The 13768-nt window shown below is 41.7% G+C and overlaps 1 protein-coding gene across 3 annotated transcripts in view; it reads left to right on the top strand.

Moving 5' to 3' along the window:
• The window catches only part of strbp (spermatid perinuclear RNA binding protein), an 86481-nt gene that overhangs the window by 52440 nt on the left and 20273 nt on the right, over window positions 1-13768 (top strand). For all 3 annotated transcript variants that reach the window (XM_084383303.1, XM_084383302.1, XM_084383304.1), the window contains exons 4-10: window positions 4633-4898; window positions 5649-5817; window positions 7579-7849; window positions 11141-11265; window positions 12133-12228; window positions 12836-12947; window positions 13639-13736. In XM_084383303.1, the coding sequence (XP_084239429.1) occupies window positions 4633-4898; window positions 5649-5817; window positions 7579-7849; window positions 11141-11265; window positions 12133-12228; window positions 12836-12947; window positions 13639-13736 (1137 nt within the window). The remainder of the gene's footprint in view (window positions 1-4632; window positions 4899-5648; window positions 5818-7578; window positions 7850-11140; window positions 11266-12132; window positions 12229-12835; window positions 12948-13638; window positions 13737-13768) is intronic.

Raw genomic sequence — 13768 nt, 5'->3', positions numbered from 1 at the left:
ACGTCTGTAACAAAGACCAGGTATAGAGTGTCCCTCCAATCACAGCTGATATTGTTCCGGTGAGTCTTCTTGGCAATGGCTCATGTAATTTATAGTAGATGGCCACAGAGACACAGGAGGAGACAGGCAGCGATGGAGAGGCATTGGACTCTGCTTCTGCTTCTAAAGTGAAGCAGCCGCTCCTGAAAGTGTGCGTGTCTAACCATGGCACCTTGAACTGAAATGGTTTGACTTCAGGGCATTAAGGACAGACTGGGGGTGATGGATGGAAGTGATGGAAGTAATGGCTGTGTATGTGTGACACTGTGTAATTGATTGTAAGGATTTTATGTGCTTATGTCACTCATGATTTCCATGTTTAGTGTGTGTATTAACACAGTTGTTATATTTTTTTATGTATGAGGTTGTGTCGGTGTGTGTGCACATTAGTCAAGTACACAGCGAGTTGTAAATGCTGTGTAATGTGGTTACGTAACATGGGCCTGCCAGCCGGTTGGCCTCACTGGAGCATGAAATGGAGTGTAATTGGTAAGTGTGTGGTCTAAAAGCACTATGCAACAACGGCATATGATGGTATAGCACACACAGGCACACAGTGCATGGTGTGTGGTGGCTGGTGGTTTCCAGACAGCTGGGATTTAACGGTTGCACATTTGCATGAGGTGTTTCTGATTCCTTGGTAGCGCAAGAAGAATCACAGGGAACAGATTTTTGCTTCCTTCTTAAGATTTTACCAAATCTGTTTTATTTATATTTAGCTCTTCACAAAGTTACAGAAGACTGAGCTGTGGTGAAATAATTCCTTGGAGCTAAATAGTAAATGTATGCTTAATCTCCATTATTCAGAAAGTTTTAATGTTTTGTAGTCTGCAATGATCATAATGCAAGGCATAAAGTCATACATTTCACAGACGTTCAAATTACAATTTTGTTATCAGCAAATATAATTAACAGTTTAAATTGTCTCTATAATATCTGCACAATTTCAAGGGAATGTAAAGATTAAATTATGCCATATTTTTGGCTGTTTTCGAAGAGTTTTAAAAGAGTTTTTGTCTTTTAGAGGAGCCTAAACTTCCATTTAAATTTCAGGAAAATGAGTCTAAAGGAACATCCTTGCTATAACATTAAAGGGGCTCTAGGTAACAACTCTGGTGTTGTGTTGTTTTCATACATTTGGCCATTGTTTAATGACAATATTACAGTCTCCAAGTTATTTTATTTTGGGAAGCTGAGCAGTGTGATGATCACTGACTGAGTATCACTTTCCGTTTTAGCCTCAAACAAAGTGGTTCAGATATTATGTAATGCTGTTGGCTTGTTTACAACCTATCTGATGGTCTTAACTGCTTGCGTTCTCGCCCTGGCACACTTTGTTGTAGACTTGCTGCCATGTTTAATTTACTACAGCTTTTTGTCTATATCATAAATTAATTTGAGCATTACATATTCAATGTGGAGACATAACAGCATTTACTTTGGCCCCACAAGACGTCTGAACTTCATTTTCAGTGCCAAGGATCAGCTTAAGGTCAATATGCTGAAATTGGACACAGTGTAATTTTGTGTCAGTGACACTGGGGTTGCCATAGGCATCAGGATCCTTTGTGACTTAACCATCATTTATGATTTATTTTGCCCTCACTGATACAGTCACACACTCACACAAGCACACTTGGACAGAAGGACACATTGTGCAATTGACCTCGAGGTTATGTGATGGTTAGGGTGGATTCAAGGACAACCAAGGAGTTATCCCTAACAGATTGAGTGTTGGCCTTTGTACACAATGTGTGTATAATCATGCTGTGAATAAGTCATTGGAGCAATGTGAGCTGTCTAACACAGAGCACTTGCAGCATTAAAGCAGCATTTTTTATCATCAGACTTGAGAACAATATCAAAAGCAGGGTTGAACATCTAGTTTTTAGACTTACCATGAAATTTTCACTCACCCTCTCTCTCAGATTTTTGTGTAACCCATGAAATGCATCAGTTCCTGTCTTGGCTACTGTAGCTCACATATCAGATCATCTTGTCTAAACGTCTGCAACATTATCTGGACACACGCTGGCCTGGGAGGTCGATTCCTGTCAGTGAGTCCTCCTTAACTGCCCTGATTTACACGGTGATCAGAGCGGCTGGGCAACAACTCCCACATGGTCGAGTGGTACCCCCAGACACACACACACACGCCTACACACACAGAAACATAGACACTCATCGCAATGTGGTTTATAGCTGCAGAAGCTCCCATTAGCAACGGCTCATAAAATCTGCGACTGTTGGTCTGTTAAACACTGTTCTGAGAAGGCACGCAACTAGAAGGATGCGCACAGTTTTGTAGACGTGCACGTAGGTGAACACACACACCGATACACCCAGTTATCACCTTTTCTCGTACAGTACTTTTTGCCTAAACTAGAATTTAAAATTTAAAACATAAGTTAAAATAAATTATAGCTCGATAATGAGACAGTGCTGTGATTTTTCACTGATTTTTACTACCTATTAATCTGACTATTAATTTTTCATTTAGAAGAATGCTTCATTAATTTATCCAACCGTCCAAGTAAAAACATTGATTGCCTGAAAATGTCAAACAAAGCCATGAATGTCATGCTGATCAAAATAAGGCATAATGATGTTAAGAAATCAAATTGGATATTTTACTGCCACTTACTTACGTATTCTTTCAGGGTATCTAAATTCTCTCCATGTCACTCCGGTCTGCCTTGCCAACGTGATGCAGGATCACAGCCCCGGTGGGAACAGAGTGTGTAACCCTGCCAAATGTTCATGCCACACTGCGAGCTACACAGGCTGCAAGGCTGCAGTTATTGTGTAGTGCTTGTCCTCCATTCTGTTAATGGCTTTATCTCACTCACTGGTGAAAGAGAATGTCACCAGTTCAATTAGGAATGGGATGAATTGTGTGAGTATGTGTGTTTTTGCGTGTGTGTGTGTGTGTGTGTGTGTGTGTGTGTGTGTGTGTGTGTGTGTGTGCAAATGTGCTGTTGGTCCTTGGATTTCAAGTAGGTTGGGAGTAGCACCCAAGCTACGCTATCCATACTACTCAGAAAAGGTCATCTCTCCTCTGTGTGTGTGTATGTGTGTGTGTGTGTGTGTGTGGCAGTTAGCATGCCCGGTGTGTGGTTCTCTTTGAGTAGTTGTGTGTAGTGAATAAAGGGAAATGTGGGTCTTGGAGATAAGCAGCTTGTTGAGAGCAGCCTCCTCGTGTTGAACCTCAGGCTCAGGAGGCTGTGATAACCTCTAATGATTAAAAGTGAACCCCATCTTCAGAGTCAGGCTACCAAGTGATGCTGTAAACAATACCTTTTTGTTTTGTCAGATATTATATCTTTATATTACTGAAAAAAATGAAACTGGAGTGGAAAGAGAACAAGAGAGACAAAGTGAGAAAGAGAAGAAAGAGATAAAAAGCCAGACAAAGCAAAGCTGAACTACAGTTTAGAGCCTGCTAAAAAGAAAACTGAAGACATCAAAGCTGCATTATAACACAAAAGTAATGCCAGCTAGAAAAGAGACTTCAAATTAGAAGTGCAGCTGAAGTGGTGTTGCTGCTAGCCGGATAAACACAGAGGAAGTATCGTGAAATAATGTGCTACGACAAGCATTATAGAATATTAATTAGGCTGCTGTAAGGGTATGTCTGTTGTTCATTATACAGTTGCCCCAGAGTGTTTACATTATGAGTGTTGCTGCTTTGATAATAGATTATAATGCACTTTTAGTATCATTATGCTGAGGGTTATCCCATCATCTGTTCCATGCATTGCCATAAGTTACCCGATGTGTCAGTTTTACATTTAAATTATATTACTTAAACCTAATGGTCAATGTTTTCCATTTCACGACCACCCACTGAAATGCTGTGGCACCTAAAAAGATGTAAACAGCTGACATGCAATGTATAAGGTCTTTTCATATGAGCGCGCACAAGCTCAGGGACACATCTGGGTGGTATTAATGTAAGAGCACAGATCACAAAAGGCTCTGTTACACCTGCTCCTCTCCTTCATCCCTCTACTTTTCCATTTATCTTTTAGTTCAGCCTCCGCTCCTACAACCATTTATTGTCCTGTCTCCTTTTAAAGGTTCTGTATTGTTCCCGTAGCCCTCCTCTGCTGTCCTCTATTCTCTTCTTTCTTGGCTTCTCCGGCATGCCCCTTCTATTATCTGTCCTTTACTCTCCTCTGTGCTGCCCCTGTCAGATGCCTCCCATCTGATCTCCTTCTTCCATGGTTTTCCTCCTCATATGTCCCAGAGAGTAAGAAGGACACAAGAGCTGACATAAATTTCCAAGGCTGGAGTATCTGATTGAATTAGGACAGGTGGAGAGGATGATCGCTGTGTGTGTATGTACTGTATGTGCATGTGTGTCAGGGTCAGTGCCATTAAATGGGAGCTGTCATTGAGTTAATAATTGGTTTCTTTCCCATAAAAAAGACAAATGTCCAGTTTGTGCAAACGTGTGTGTGAAAAGACTGATTTGCTGGATTAAAGCTCAATCTGTTGTTGAAAACTTCTCTCCAGTTGTTCCCTTGCTGTACACAAAGATTGTATTGTGTTTTTTAACTCGGTTATTTCTTGCCCTTCTTTCTCTTCCAGAGGTCCTTCCGTTCCTTCAGTAACGATGACCGCCATGTCATGGCGAAACACTCCACAATCTACCCCTCCTCTCAGGAGCTGGAAGCCGTTCAGACGCTGGTGTCCACCGTCGAGTGCGCCCTCAAACACGTCTCTGACTGGCTGGATAAGAGCAGCAGCGACGCCCACAGCCAGGCCGCTGACAGCCAACCAGCAGACAGCACAGAGGAGGACGATCCTGGTGAAGAGCCCAGCGATGAAACTGAGGATTCAAGTGACGGCTACAGGTAGGGTTGTAGTGAGGTATTGTAGAGCTGCAACAAATAATTTTGTTGTTTTTGTGCAAAAATCTTAATTTGCAAAGTGACGAGTAACTAAAGCTGTCAGATAAATGTAGTGAATGAAAGGTACAATCCCTCTGAGATGTAGTTGAGTAGAAGTCGAAAGTAGCATGAAAAGAAAAGACTCAAGTAAAGTGCTCTGCTGAATGTACTTAGTTACATTCCACCACTGGGAATAGATCAACGTTTTGGGGAAATACGCTTACTCGCTCTCTTGCAGAGAATTAGATTCAGAGGAAATTGACTTAAAACCACTTGACAATCTCAGAGCACGGCCTCCACGCTCGGCTATCTCCATGAATCTTTTTATTAAGGGTTCACTACTTCTCATTAAGGTCTTGAATTGCCTTGTCTGATCTTATTTTGCAATCCTAACTGGCACCTTGTAACTTAATCTGTTAATCTGATGCAGGAAACATAAAATCCTGATACGTATTAAAAAATGGTATGATACTGACAAAATGAACTGGACCTTTTGGGTCAAGAGTGATTTATTAGACATGAGACTGGGCGCAGAATGATCAATATCTATGCATCAAGAGGTCTCTGAGAGCCAAATATTAGATTTTTATTAATAAAAGAGATGTTGTACCATTTAAATTTTTCAGCCGTACATTGAAGTGTGTTTTCCCCTCACAGTTCAAGACCACATAAGATGTGAACGTTACCAATCGTTTTCTTTTTCCTCTGAAACAGAGAGTCCAGCAGTGGCGGCGTGCTGTGTGGAGTGATGAGGATCGGCCTGGTGGCTAAAGGCCTCCTGATCAAAGGCGACATGGACCTGGAGCTCGTGCTGATGTGTAGAGACAAACCCACACAGACACTGCTGGACACTGTCTGTCACAATTTACCCACACAGATTGAGGTAAGAGACACACACATAACACTGCTTCTTGGTCTCTTTCTTTGGTTTTGTCTCACACATACACACACATTTACACTCTAGACTGAGATCAAACCTTCATAGTCTGCCAAATTCAATTCAAAAGGTTCTATTTTTATTGCACAGTCCTCTCCGATGTCAGAAATCAAGCTATTTGGATAAGCTTCCACGTTTTATGAGTGTTCCTGCCTAAATTTGCCAGCTCTCACTGCTACGTGCGTGCGTATAAGTTGATGTGTAAGTGTAGGGAGAAGCGCCGCGAGTGTTGGCATAGACAGCGATGCGAATGTCAAGTGAGAAGTCGAGAGGTTGTTTAGTATGTATGAGACGTGTGATTAATGCTCTCGTCACTACCTCTGTGTCATGTTTCCTCATTAACAAGTCATGGTGGCAGAAATTAAGCTCCTGATGTTCATACACACAGGAAACAAAACAGAACAGAACAGTGCACAAACAATGCTGTGACTTCAGCTCTTGGGCTTGTTTGCTTGTATAACTGAGGAGTATTTGATCTAGGGAAAACAATCTACCTTTTCAGCCCTCCTTGTAAAAGCCTTAAATAATTTGTTCGATGTATATTGCAGCAGTCAGGTACATTTTTGCATTCACTAAAGATCTGTTTAAAGTATTTAGCTTTAACTACAAACATGGTAAAACCCTGCCAACCTGTCCGGCTAGTGCAGAGATTACTCAATGAATAAATCTGCCTCTGTGCCTCCTCTCTGCTTGTTCTCTTTAGCAGTTAAGTGGTGTGAGAGAGAGAACGACAGGAACGTGTGTGTGTGGGCAGGGAAGTAATCTCGTGTCTCGGCCCAGTGACCAGATATTCTGATTTTCTCATCAGAGCCAAATGGGATGTAGATAGGCCCTCTGCGTCTCACTGTTCACATAGGCAGAATTGGAAACTCACACGCAAACACACACTTGTTTATGTCACTTAGGAGGACATTGCATTAATTTTCTGGAAACTTGTAACCCTAACTGTAACTGCCAGATATTGTACCTAACCCCAACCCTTGCTCAACTCTTCATTTAATGTAATAATGCCCAGCAACGTAAATACACAAAAGGTTATCCACTAGAAAATAGAGCAAGAGCATGTACAACAGTAACAGTTACACACTGTATATGTTGTGTTTTAGTACACATCTTCTGTTGATTCAATATTTATAGTCTGTCGTGAGTTTAAATGCTTTCATGAGTCCGTGTGAACCTGTTTCTGCTTCTGCCTGTGGGGGTAAATTGTCATTTGTTGAAGTGTCTGCAGGTTGTTCCTACGTGTAGGTGTGTATTAAATAAATGTGTGTGTCGAGTGAGTAATATCGCCGCTGTGTGTGCTGACATGAATTCATTATCATCAGTCCCTCGTAGTCCTGACCACAGAGCTCAGCGGTAATTGATTCCTCCAGAATGAAGAATCACAGTGTACATACAGAAAGACAATTTCACAAACGTGCTGCTGAGAAACAATTCACATCCTAACATTATGTTTCATGATGAGAGATGAGGCATAATTTTTGTCATGCGTGTGATCAATATATGGATGTTATGGTGTTGGTAAATGTCATTTCTTGAGGTCTTATTAGGGTCTTAAAAAGCATTCAACATGATTTTAAACATTGTTTTTCCTGTCTTAACTGGCGATGTTGTTGCAAGTATATTTTGCTTCTTTTTCATCTGTACCGAGTCGTGTTGTGACCTTGGCCTCTGACCACCCAGTTATGTCTGTTTGACACATGACAGAAGCTGACAGAAGAGAAATATGAGGTCACAAGCTCCTTGCCCGAGGTGGCCATCTTGGTACAAACTACAACAGAGCCCAAACTCACTCTCAAGATTACCCTCACCTCGCCGGCCATGAGGGAAGACGAGGATGAAGAGGAGGAGGAGGAAGAGGAGGAGTTGGAGAATGGGGAAGAAGGAGAGGAGGAGAGGGAGGAGAAGGAGGAGAAGGAGGAGGCGGAGGAGGAAGAGGAAGAGGAGGAGCAGGAGCAGGAGATGAAGAATGGGCAAGGTAGGAACACAGCGATAAGTTGTAGTTTTTCCCTTTTTCCCTTTTAACTCATTAACTGATGCTGACACAAGACACGACAGGCACAGGACACATACAAGTTGAAACACAGAACGAGTCATTGAACTAAACCGGTTCAGTCTAATAGCATCTTCCTTCCCCATCCCCCCCATTTTCATGGGTAGCAGAAACCGGTCATAATTGGTTGTGGGAGGTGGGAACGGGAGAGCAAGGCCAGCAGGCCAGCGAAATCAATAACCGAGCTGTAGGGAGCTGCCCATCCATCCTGTGGCTCCCGTCCAACTAGGCACTCAGGCCTCAGAGAGAAATGAGAGATAGCACGAAGGTTAGCCGTACATCACGCCTCGTGCCACGGCAAGACGGAGAAGACCGCTAGTATTTTCCTAGAAGAGCACACAGGCATGCGACCACACGGAGGAAAAGCCATGCACACAAACGCGGATAGGGATACTTGTCACATTCAGATTTTATCAGGCGCCGGTGGGGGTTGAGGGATGTAAGGCTGTCTGTAGGGTTGCATATTAAAAGGCAGGGTCTAATGCTGTTACACAATAACACATGCACCAACAGGAATAGATACCTGTGGTGTTGTCCAAAGTCAGCCCCTCCTCTAGCTCTCGCAAAGTCCTGGACCACCATGGGACCTTATTTTGGAAATAAGCTATTTAATGGTGAGAGACAAATTATTTTCTGATCTGGTTTTAATCATGCAATGAATAACTTATATGATGTTTGTCAAATTAACCTGTTCTGGAAATGTATGTAAAATTATCCTAAAATGCCTATCCTAGTTTCGCCCAAAGTAAATGTAAAACTATAACCATTTGGAGTACAACTATGGTTTTGGACTCTTTTTGAAAGTTTGTAAGCTGATTTTTTTGTTTTACTCTAAGTGCTTCTGGCATTAATCCATAGGACTTTGAACACACTGAATTATTTATAAATCATTTATTTATTTTCCTCACCTGATTTTTTTTTTTACTCAAAAATACGCCTGCAGATGACCTGTAACTGCCCCTACTAGCTGGAAAACACGATGGGTCCATATCATATAGTCTTACTTGGTCAAAGTTCAAAGTTAATATCAAATTCACTCAAATGGAACACCTAACACAACTTTTTCTAAGGAAATATTCACACAGCTGGCAAAAAAATGCAATTTTGTGACCTCAAAAACAAGTACTTAGGTGGAATAACAGCCTATTCAAAGAGGATTTGAAATCTCATTGTCTACATGATGCAACAGTCATCTGGAGGCTGGCGTGTAAGTGGCTCAGGAGAGAGGAAAAAGAAGAGAGAGTGGGTAACTTGTCTACAAAATAACTCATTGGCTGTTGTAGGCTCTAGGTCGGGGGGAAGAAGCTCATATCTACTGTACTGCTGCGAAATGAGAGTCTTTTACAGATATGCAGATACATCTTTATAGCTACTCCTGCCTGGTCAGGACTTTATTAGCAATTTATTAGATCTGTAAAATCTCAGAGAGACACAAACCTTTAATAAGTGTAAAAGAATCCACTTCTGCTTTACAATTCTCATGTGTGCAGAATGTTTCAGTGGCTACTTTATTAAATATGAGTTGTATGTATGCATACATATTGCATGTTATGGTCCTTTAAGCTTAGATACAGCTCGCTGCTCTGTGTGGTCACAAAGGGAGGACGGGTGCTGTGACAGTAAATTAGAGGAGACAGTATAGCAAAGGGAATTTTTTAAATCAGACGACACAGACGGCGATAATGATAAAAGAACAGCGCGAAGTGAGGGAGAGGCCAGCGGAGCGTTTGAGAGAATGGTGGGAGGAAGAAAGACTATAATGATCCACCAGCCGCAGAGCGGTCCCACATGCAGCTGGGATCACTCTGACAGACCTTGAAAAACACCATTATACATCACATGGAAACACAAACACACATCACTGCATGCATCAGGATAACAGCCAGATGAGTTCAGGGATAATGAGAGATAGATGCTCCTTGTGGTGCTACCACACATTAGACACATCTGACATTTCAGCAAAATACCTCTTGAGGGAAGGCTTTTCTTTTCACGGGAGAGTGATGAGGAAAATATTTACCTAGTTGTGTTTCATAGACACCCAAAGGACTCTTAGGTGTGTCTCATATCACTTCCAGTAGGTCCCACACACAATAAACCCTCTTTGGAAACCCCACGTAACTGCACTCATTCATACACAGCTGCGTTTGATTCAGCTCGCCTTGCATATCATTGGCCTCGTGCTGATTCTTAAGTAGCAGAATGGGTGAGAGTGTAGTAACTCAACCAGCCTGGTGTGTCGGGCGGCATGAATCAAACGCTCACATATAAAAGCGTAAGAATGCTCCTCTTTTACCAACCACGATGCTCTGACTAAACCCTGCCTTGATCCCTCCTGTGTTGTGTTTGTCTGAGACTGGGTCAAACTATCTTAGAATTTTTTCTTTTTTTTTCCTTTTCAGTTCTACTTTAGGAGCGCTTGATTCTATGTTTGCCCAGACAGGGTGTTGAATTGCTTTTCTCTGCACCATTTCTCCACGACTCTGTGCAATCAAGTGCACCTTAAGTAATCCAGATGAAAAATAAACACCTATTTTGACTCCTGCCTGGCGCAGACTGGATCAAAATAAATGAAATCCTTTTCAAATACATGAAGGAGAGATTGATTTACCTTGCTGGGCACAGTGAAATGTGTCCCAACAATGCCCACACATTAAATCAAACACTCCTTCGGTATTTGTTTGGTGTATGTCTGTGGGGGGCTCTCCATTCCACAAAGTTGTATCTTCCCTTGTCGCCCCGGTTGCTCTCCCTTTCACTGTTTTTTTTTTAACAGTGACTGGATGGATGTGAACTACTAAATCACTGTTGAATAGTGTGTGTAATTTTCAACAATACGAGGGACAGTTCATCCTGTGTTACCACGTGATAAGGATGTCAACATGTGATGCAGTTAACACATGTTAGACTGATCACAGTGTTGAAAATGACACACCGTTTAAAGAGTGAGGACGTTTTTACGAGCATTCATCGCAGTTCTGTGACCTGTAGAGAGTTTCTACAAGGAGAGAAACAACTTTATGGCATGAAAAGCACCTTGTATGTACCAAAGTATCCATGCATGTGTGTGTGAATGTCTGCATTCACACGCAAATTTTCACGTGTGACTGCATACATTCACACGCGCAAAAAAAAAAAAATCAAACACACACACTCAGACCATGATGTGTGTGTGTTTTACGTTCTCTATATTGGGTTGTTATTGTTTTGTGGCAGTGTTGGGTGCTGCTGCGCACAGAGTGGAGACTGAGGAGGAGGAGGAGGAGGAGGAGGGGGAGGTGCTGGATAGACACAGATGTCTGTTGGCCCTGGCAGCGCTACGACACGCCAAGTGGTTCCAGGTCGGCACCCACTCACTTCCTGTCTTCCTGCCCGATGCTTATTGTAGCCTGACGATTCATCCAGAGGGAAATCACTCACTGTCAGATGACGCTGTGGTGCTTATTATGCCCACAGTTTAGACTAATCAAGACCAGATACAAGTGTGGACAAATTAGCATTTTTACTGACATGACTTTTTGTTAGAATTATTACAGCTGATCCTATAATTCATGGCAATGCGGCTGATCAACATATGTTGTTATTCTTTCTCATCTCCAGTTCAGTTTGCAGGATGTTGCTTTACAACATCATGAACAAAAAATGCTAAATATTACAAATCAGATTTTCAAAAGAAAGTGTATTTTTATGCTAGATAGTGTACGATGGTGCACTCCACACACCTATATATGAACTGGAAAAAAGATAAATATAAGAAGTATCGTAAGGCTACAAAAGCAATGGTTGATACTTGTTTTTCTTTTTGGCTATTATGTGAACCTGCCTGCTCTGTACAGTATGTCAATGCTTCCCTTTTGATTCCCCCCCCATACCCTTCCCCATCTATCTCCCAACTCACTTACCTTACTGACAAAAAAAACAAATTGTACAAGTTCAGAATGTAGCTATTTTTGTGGAGACAGACAACATTTTTAGTAAAACATGTTCAGTAAACTAAATGGGGAGCTCATGGGGAGTTTAAGACAGATACAATCACTTCATTATGTGGCTTTGTGGTGTAAAGCAGGCTGTTATCTGTATGTGTTTGCACAAATATCACTCCTCCTGTGCTCAATTTGTCCCTTCCCACCCTCTTTCTGTTTTAATCTCGCAACCCCCTCCGTCTTTCCCTCTTCTCTCCATCCTATCCATCCGTCTGTCTCTCCCAGGCTCGAGTGAACGGGCTCAAGTCCTGCGTTATCGTTCTCAGGATACTTAGAGACATGTGCAATAGACACCCTGTCTGGGAACCTCTCAAGGGATGGGTGAGTCTTTGGCTGTAATTACTTGTGTTTGAGAGCTAATGCAAGAAATAAAAAGAAAGGTGTTCAACCACCTTGAATATGTATAGATGTTAATGATGTTATGTGCAATTGTGCATTATTACAAAATGCCCTCCATCTCCATGCTGTAATGGAATATTGATATTTCTATGATGGTTTACATTATAAAATGTGTTGTTATACTTTTTACATTCATTATGTTTAGTGAGAATGATATCTACATACCTCCTATACCATATGTGTTGATGGAGTTAATCATATTGTCTTTACAGTCGGGCTGAATAGTTAACTGAAATATTATCGGAATAGCATCATGGCCAAGTACTATTCAGATGTAACATAACATGTTTATTTGTTGTTACAGACCCCAACAGGTGTCACATCATCATGAGTTTGATATTTCTTTTCAGTAAAAATGAAAATTATGCTGCAAAAATCATAATTCTTGCTTGTCATGAATCTTATCACAATCGTAGTATCTTAGAAAAACAACGTCAATATGATTTTTTTTTTTTACCATTTCATGCAGCCCTGTTATACAATTGCATGTTCGTCTGTTCATACCTGTGATGTGTGTGTCTTCTTGCAGCCCTTAGAGCTTATCTGCGAGAAGGCAATTGCCACCTGCAACAGACCTCTTGGGGCTGGAGAAGCGCTGCGTCGAGTCATGGAGTGTCTGGCCTCAGGCATTCTGCTACCAGGTACGGAGCCATGGTGCATGCATGAATAAACATAGTGGGAAGATTTTAACATTCAAATTCTTGCCATTGCTGAGCGGAGCTAAGGAACATGCTAAATTTTGGTAGATGAGCAGATACAGCGAGGCACATTTTAGAGCCATTCCTCTATGAGCGGTCGAGACATTATCAATGACCCAGCACAGCACAGCTGTCTGAAGCAAGCCATTATTACGAGAGCATCTTAATTAGGAGCAGCTGAAGGGTTTCTTTACACAATGTTGTGCATCCTTGGAGAAAATTCAGTTATTCAAGAGTGAAAGTTCAGTTTAAGTAGAATAGTGAAATAGTTTAAGAACCCAGACTGGTGAATGATTAATAGCAAACTTTAATTTCAGGGAAAAATGTATGACTCAGAATATTTACTCATCCACAGTATTGAAATTTAAGAAAAATGTGACACAATCAGAGTTTGAGGCTTTTACATTAATTAACTGGTTTGAAGAACTCACAATGACTTTGGCCAGTTCAATCTTCCTAGTACTGCTGTCGTCCATCTTAATAGTCAGTATTTCCATTGTCGCTTATTTTCTGACAGTGAGGCCTAATTAAATGTTGCTGAGCTGCAGTGTCAGTACATAAAGTGACAACGACTGTCTGTGTGTGTGTGTGTGTGTGTGTGTGTGTGTGTGTCATCCTTTGTCACTTCCCCCAGGTGGTCCAGGTTTACACGACCCATGTGAGAAAGAGCCAACAAACACACTAGCCAACATGACCGACCAGCAGGCTGAGGCCATTACCTACAGCGCACAGGTACACACACACACACACACACGTCAGCCTAA

Source organism: Pagrus pagrus (genome assembly GCF_965226575.1).
Source record: "Pagrus pagrus genome assembly, chromosome: 19".
NCBI classification, from domain to species: Eukaryota; Metazoa; Chordata; class Actinopteri; order Spariformes; family Sparidae; genus Pagrus; species Pagrus pagrus.
This window is presented reverse-complemented; position numbering and strand designations above follow the sequence as displayed.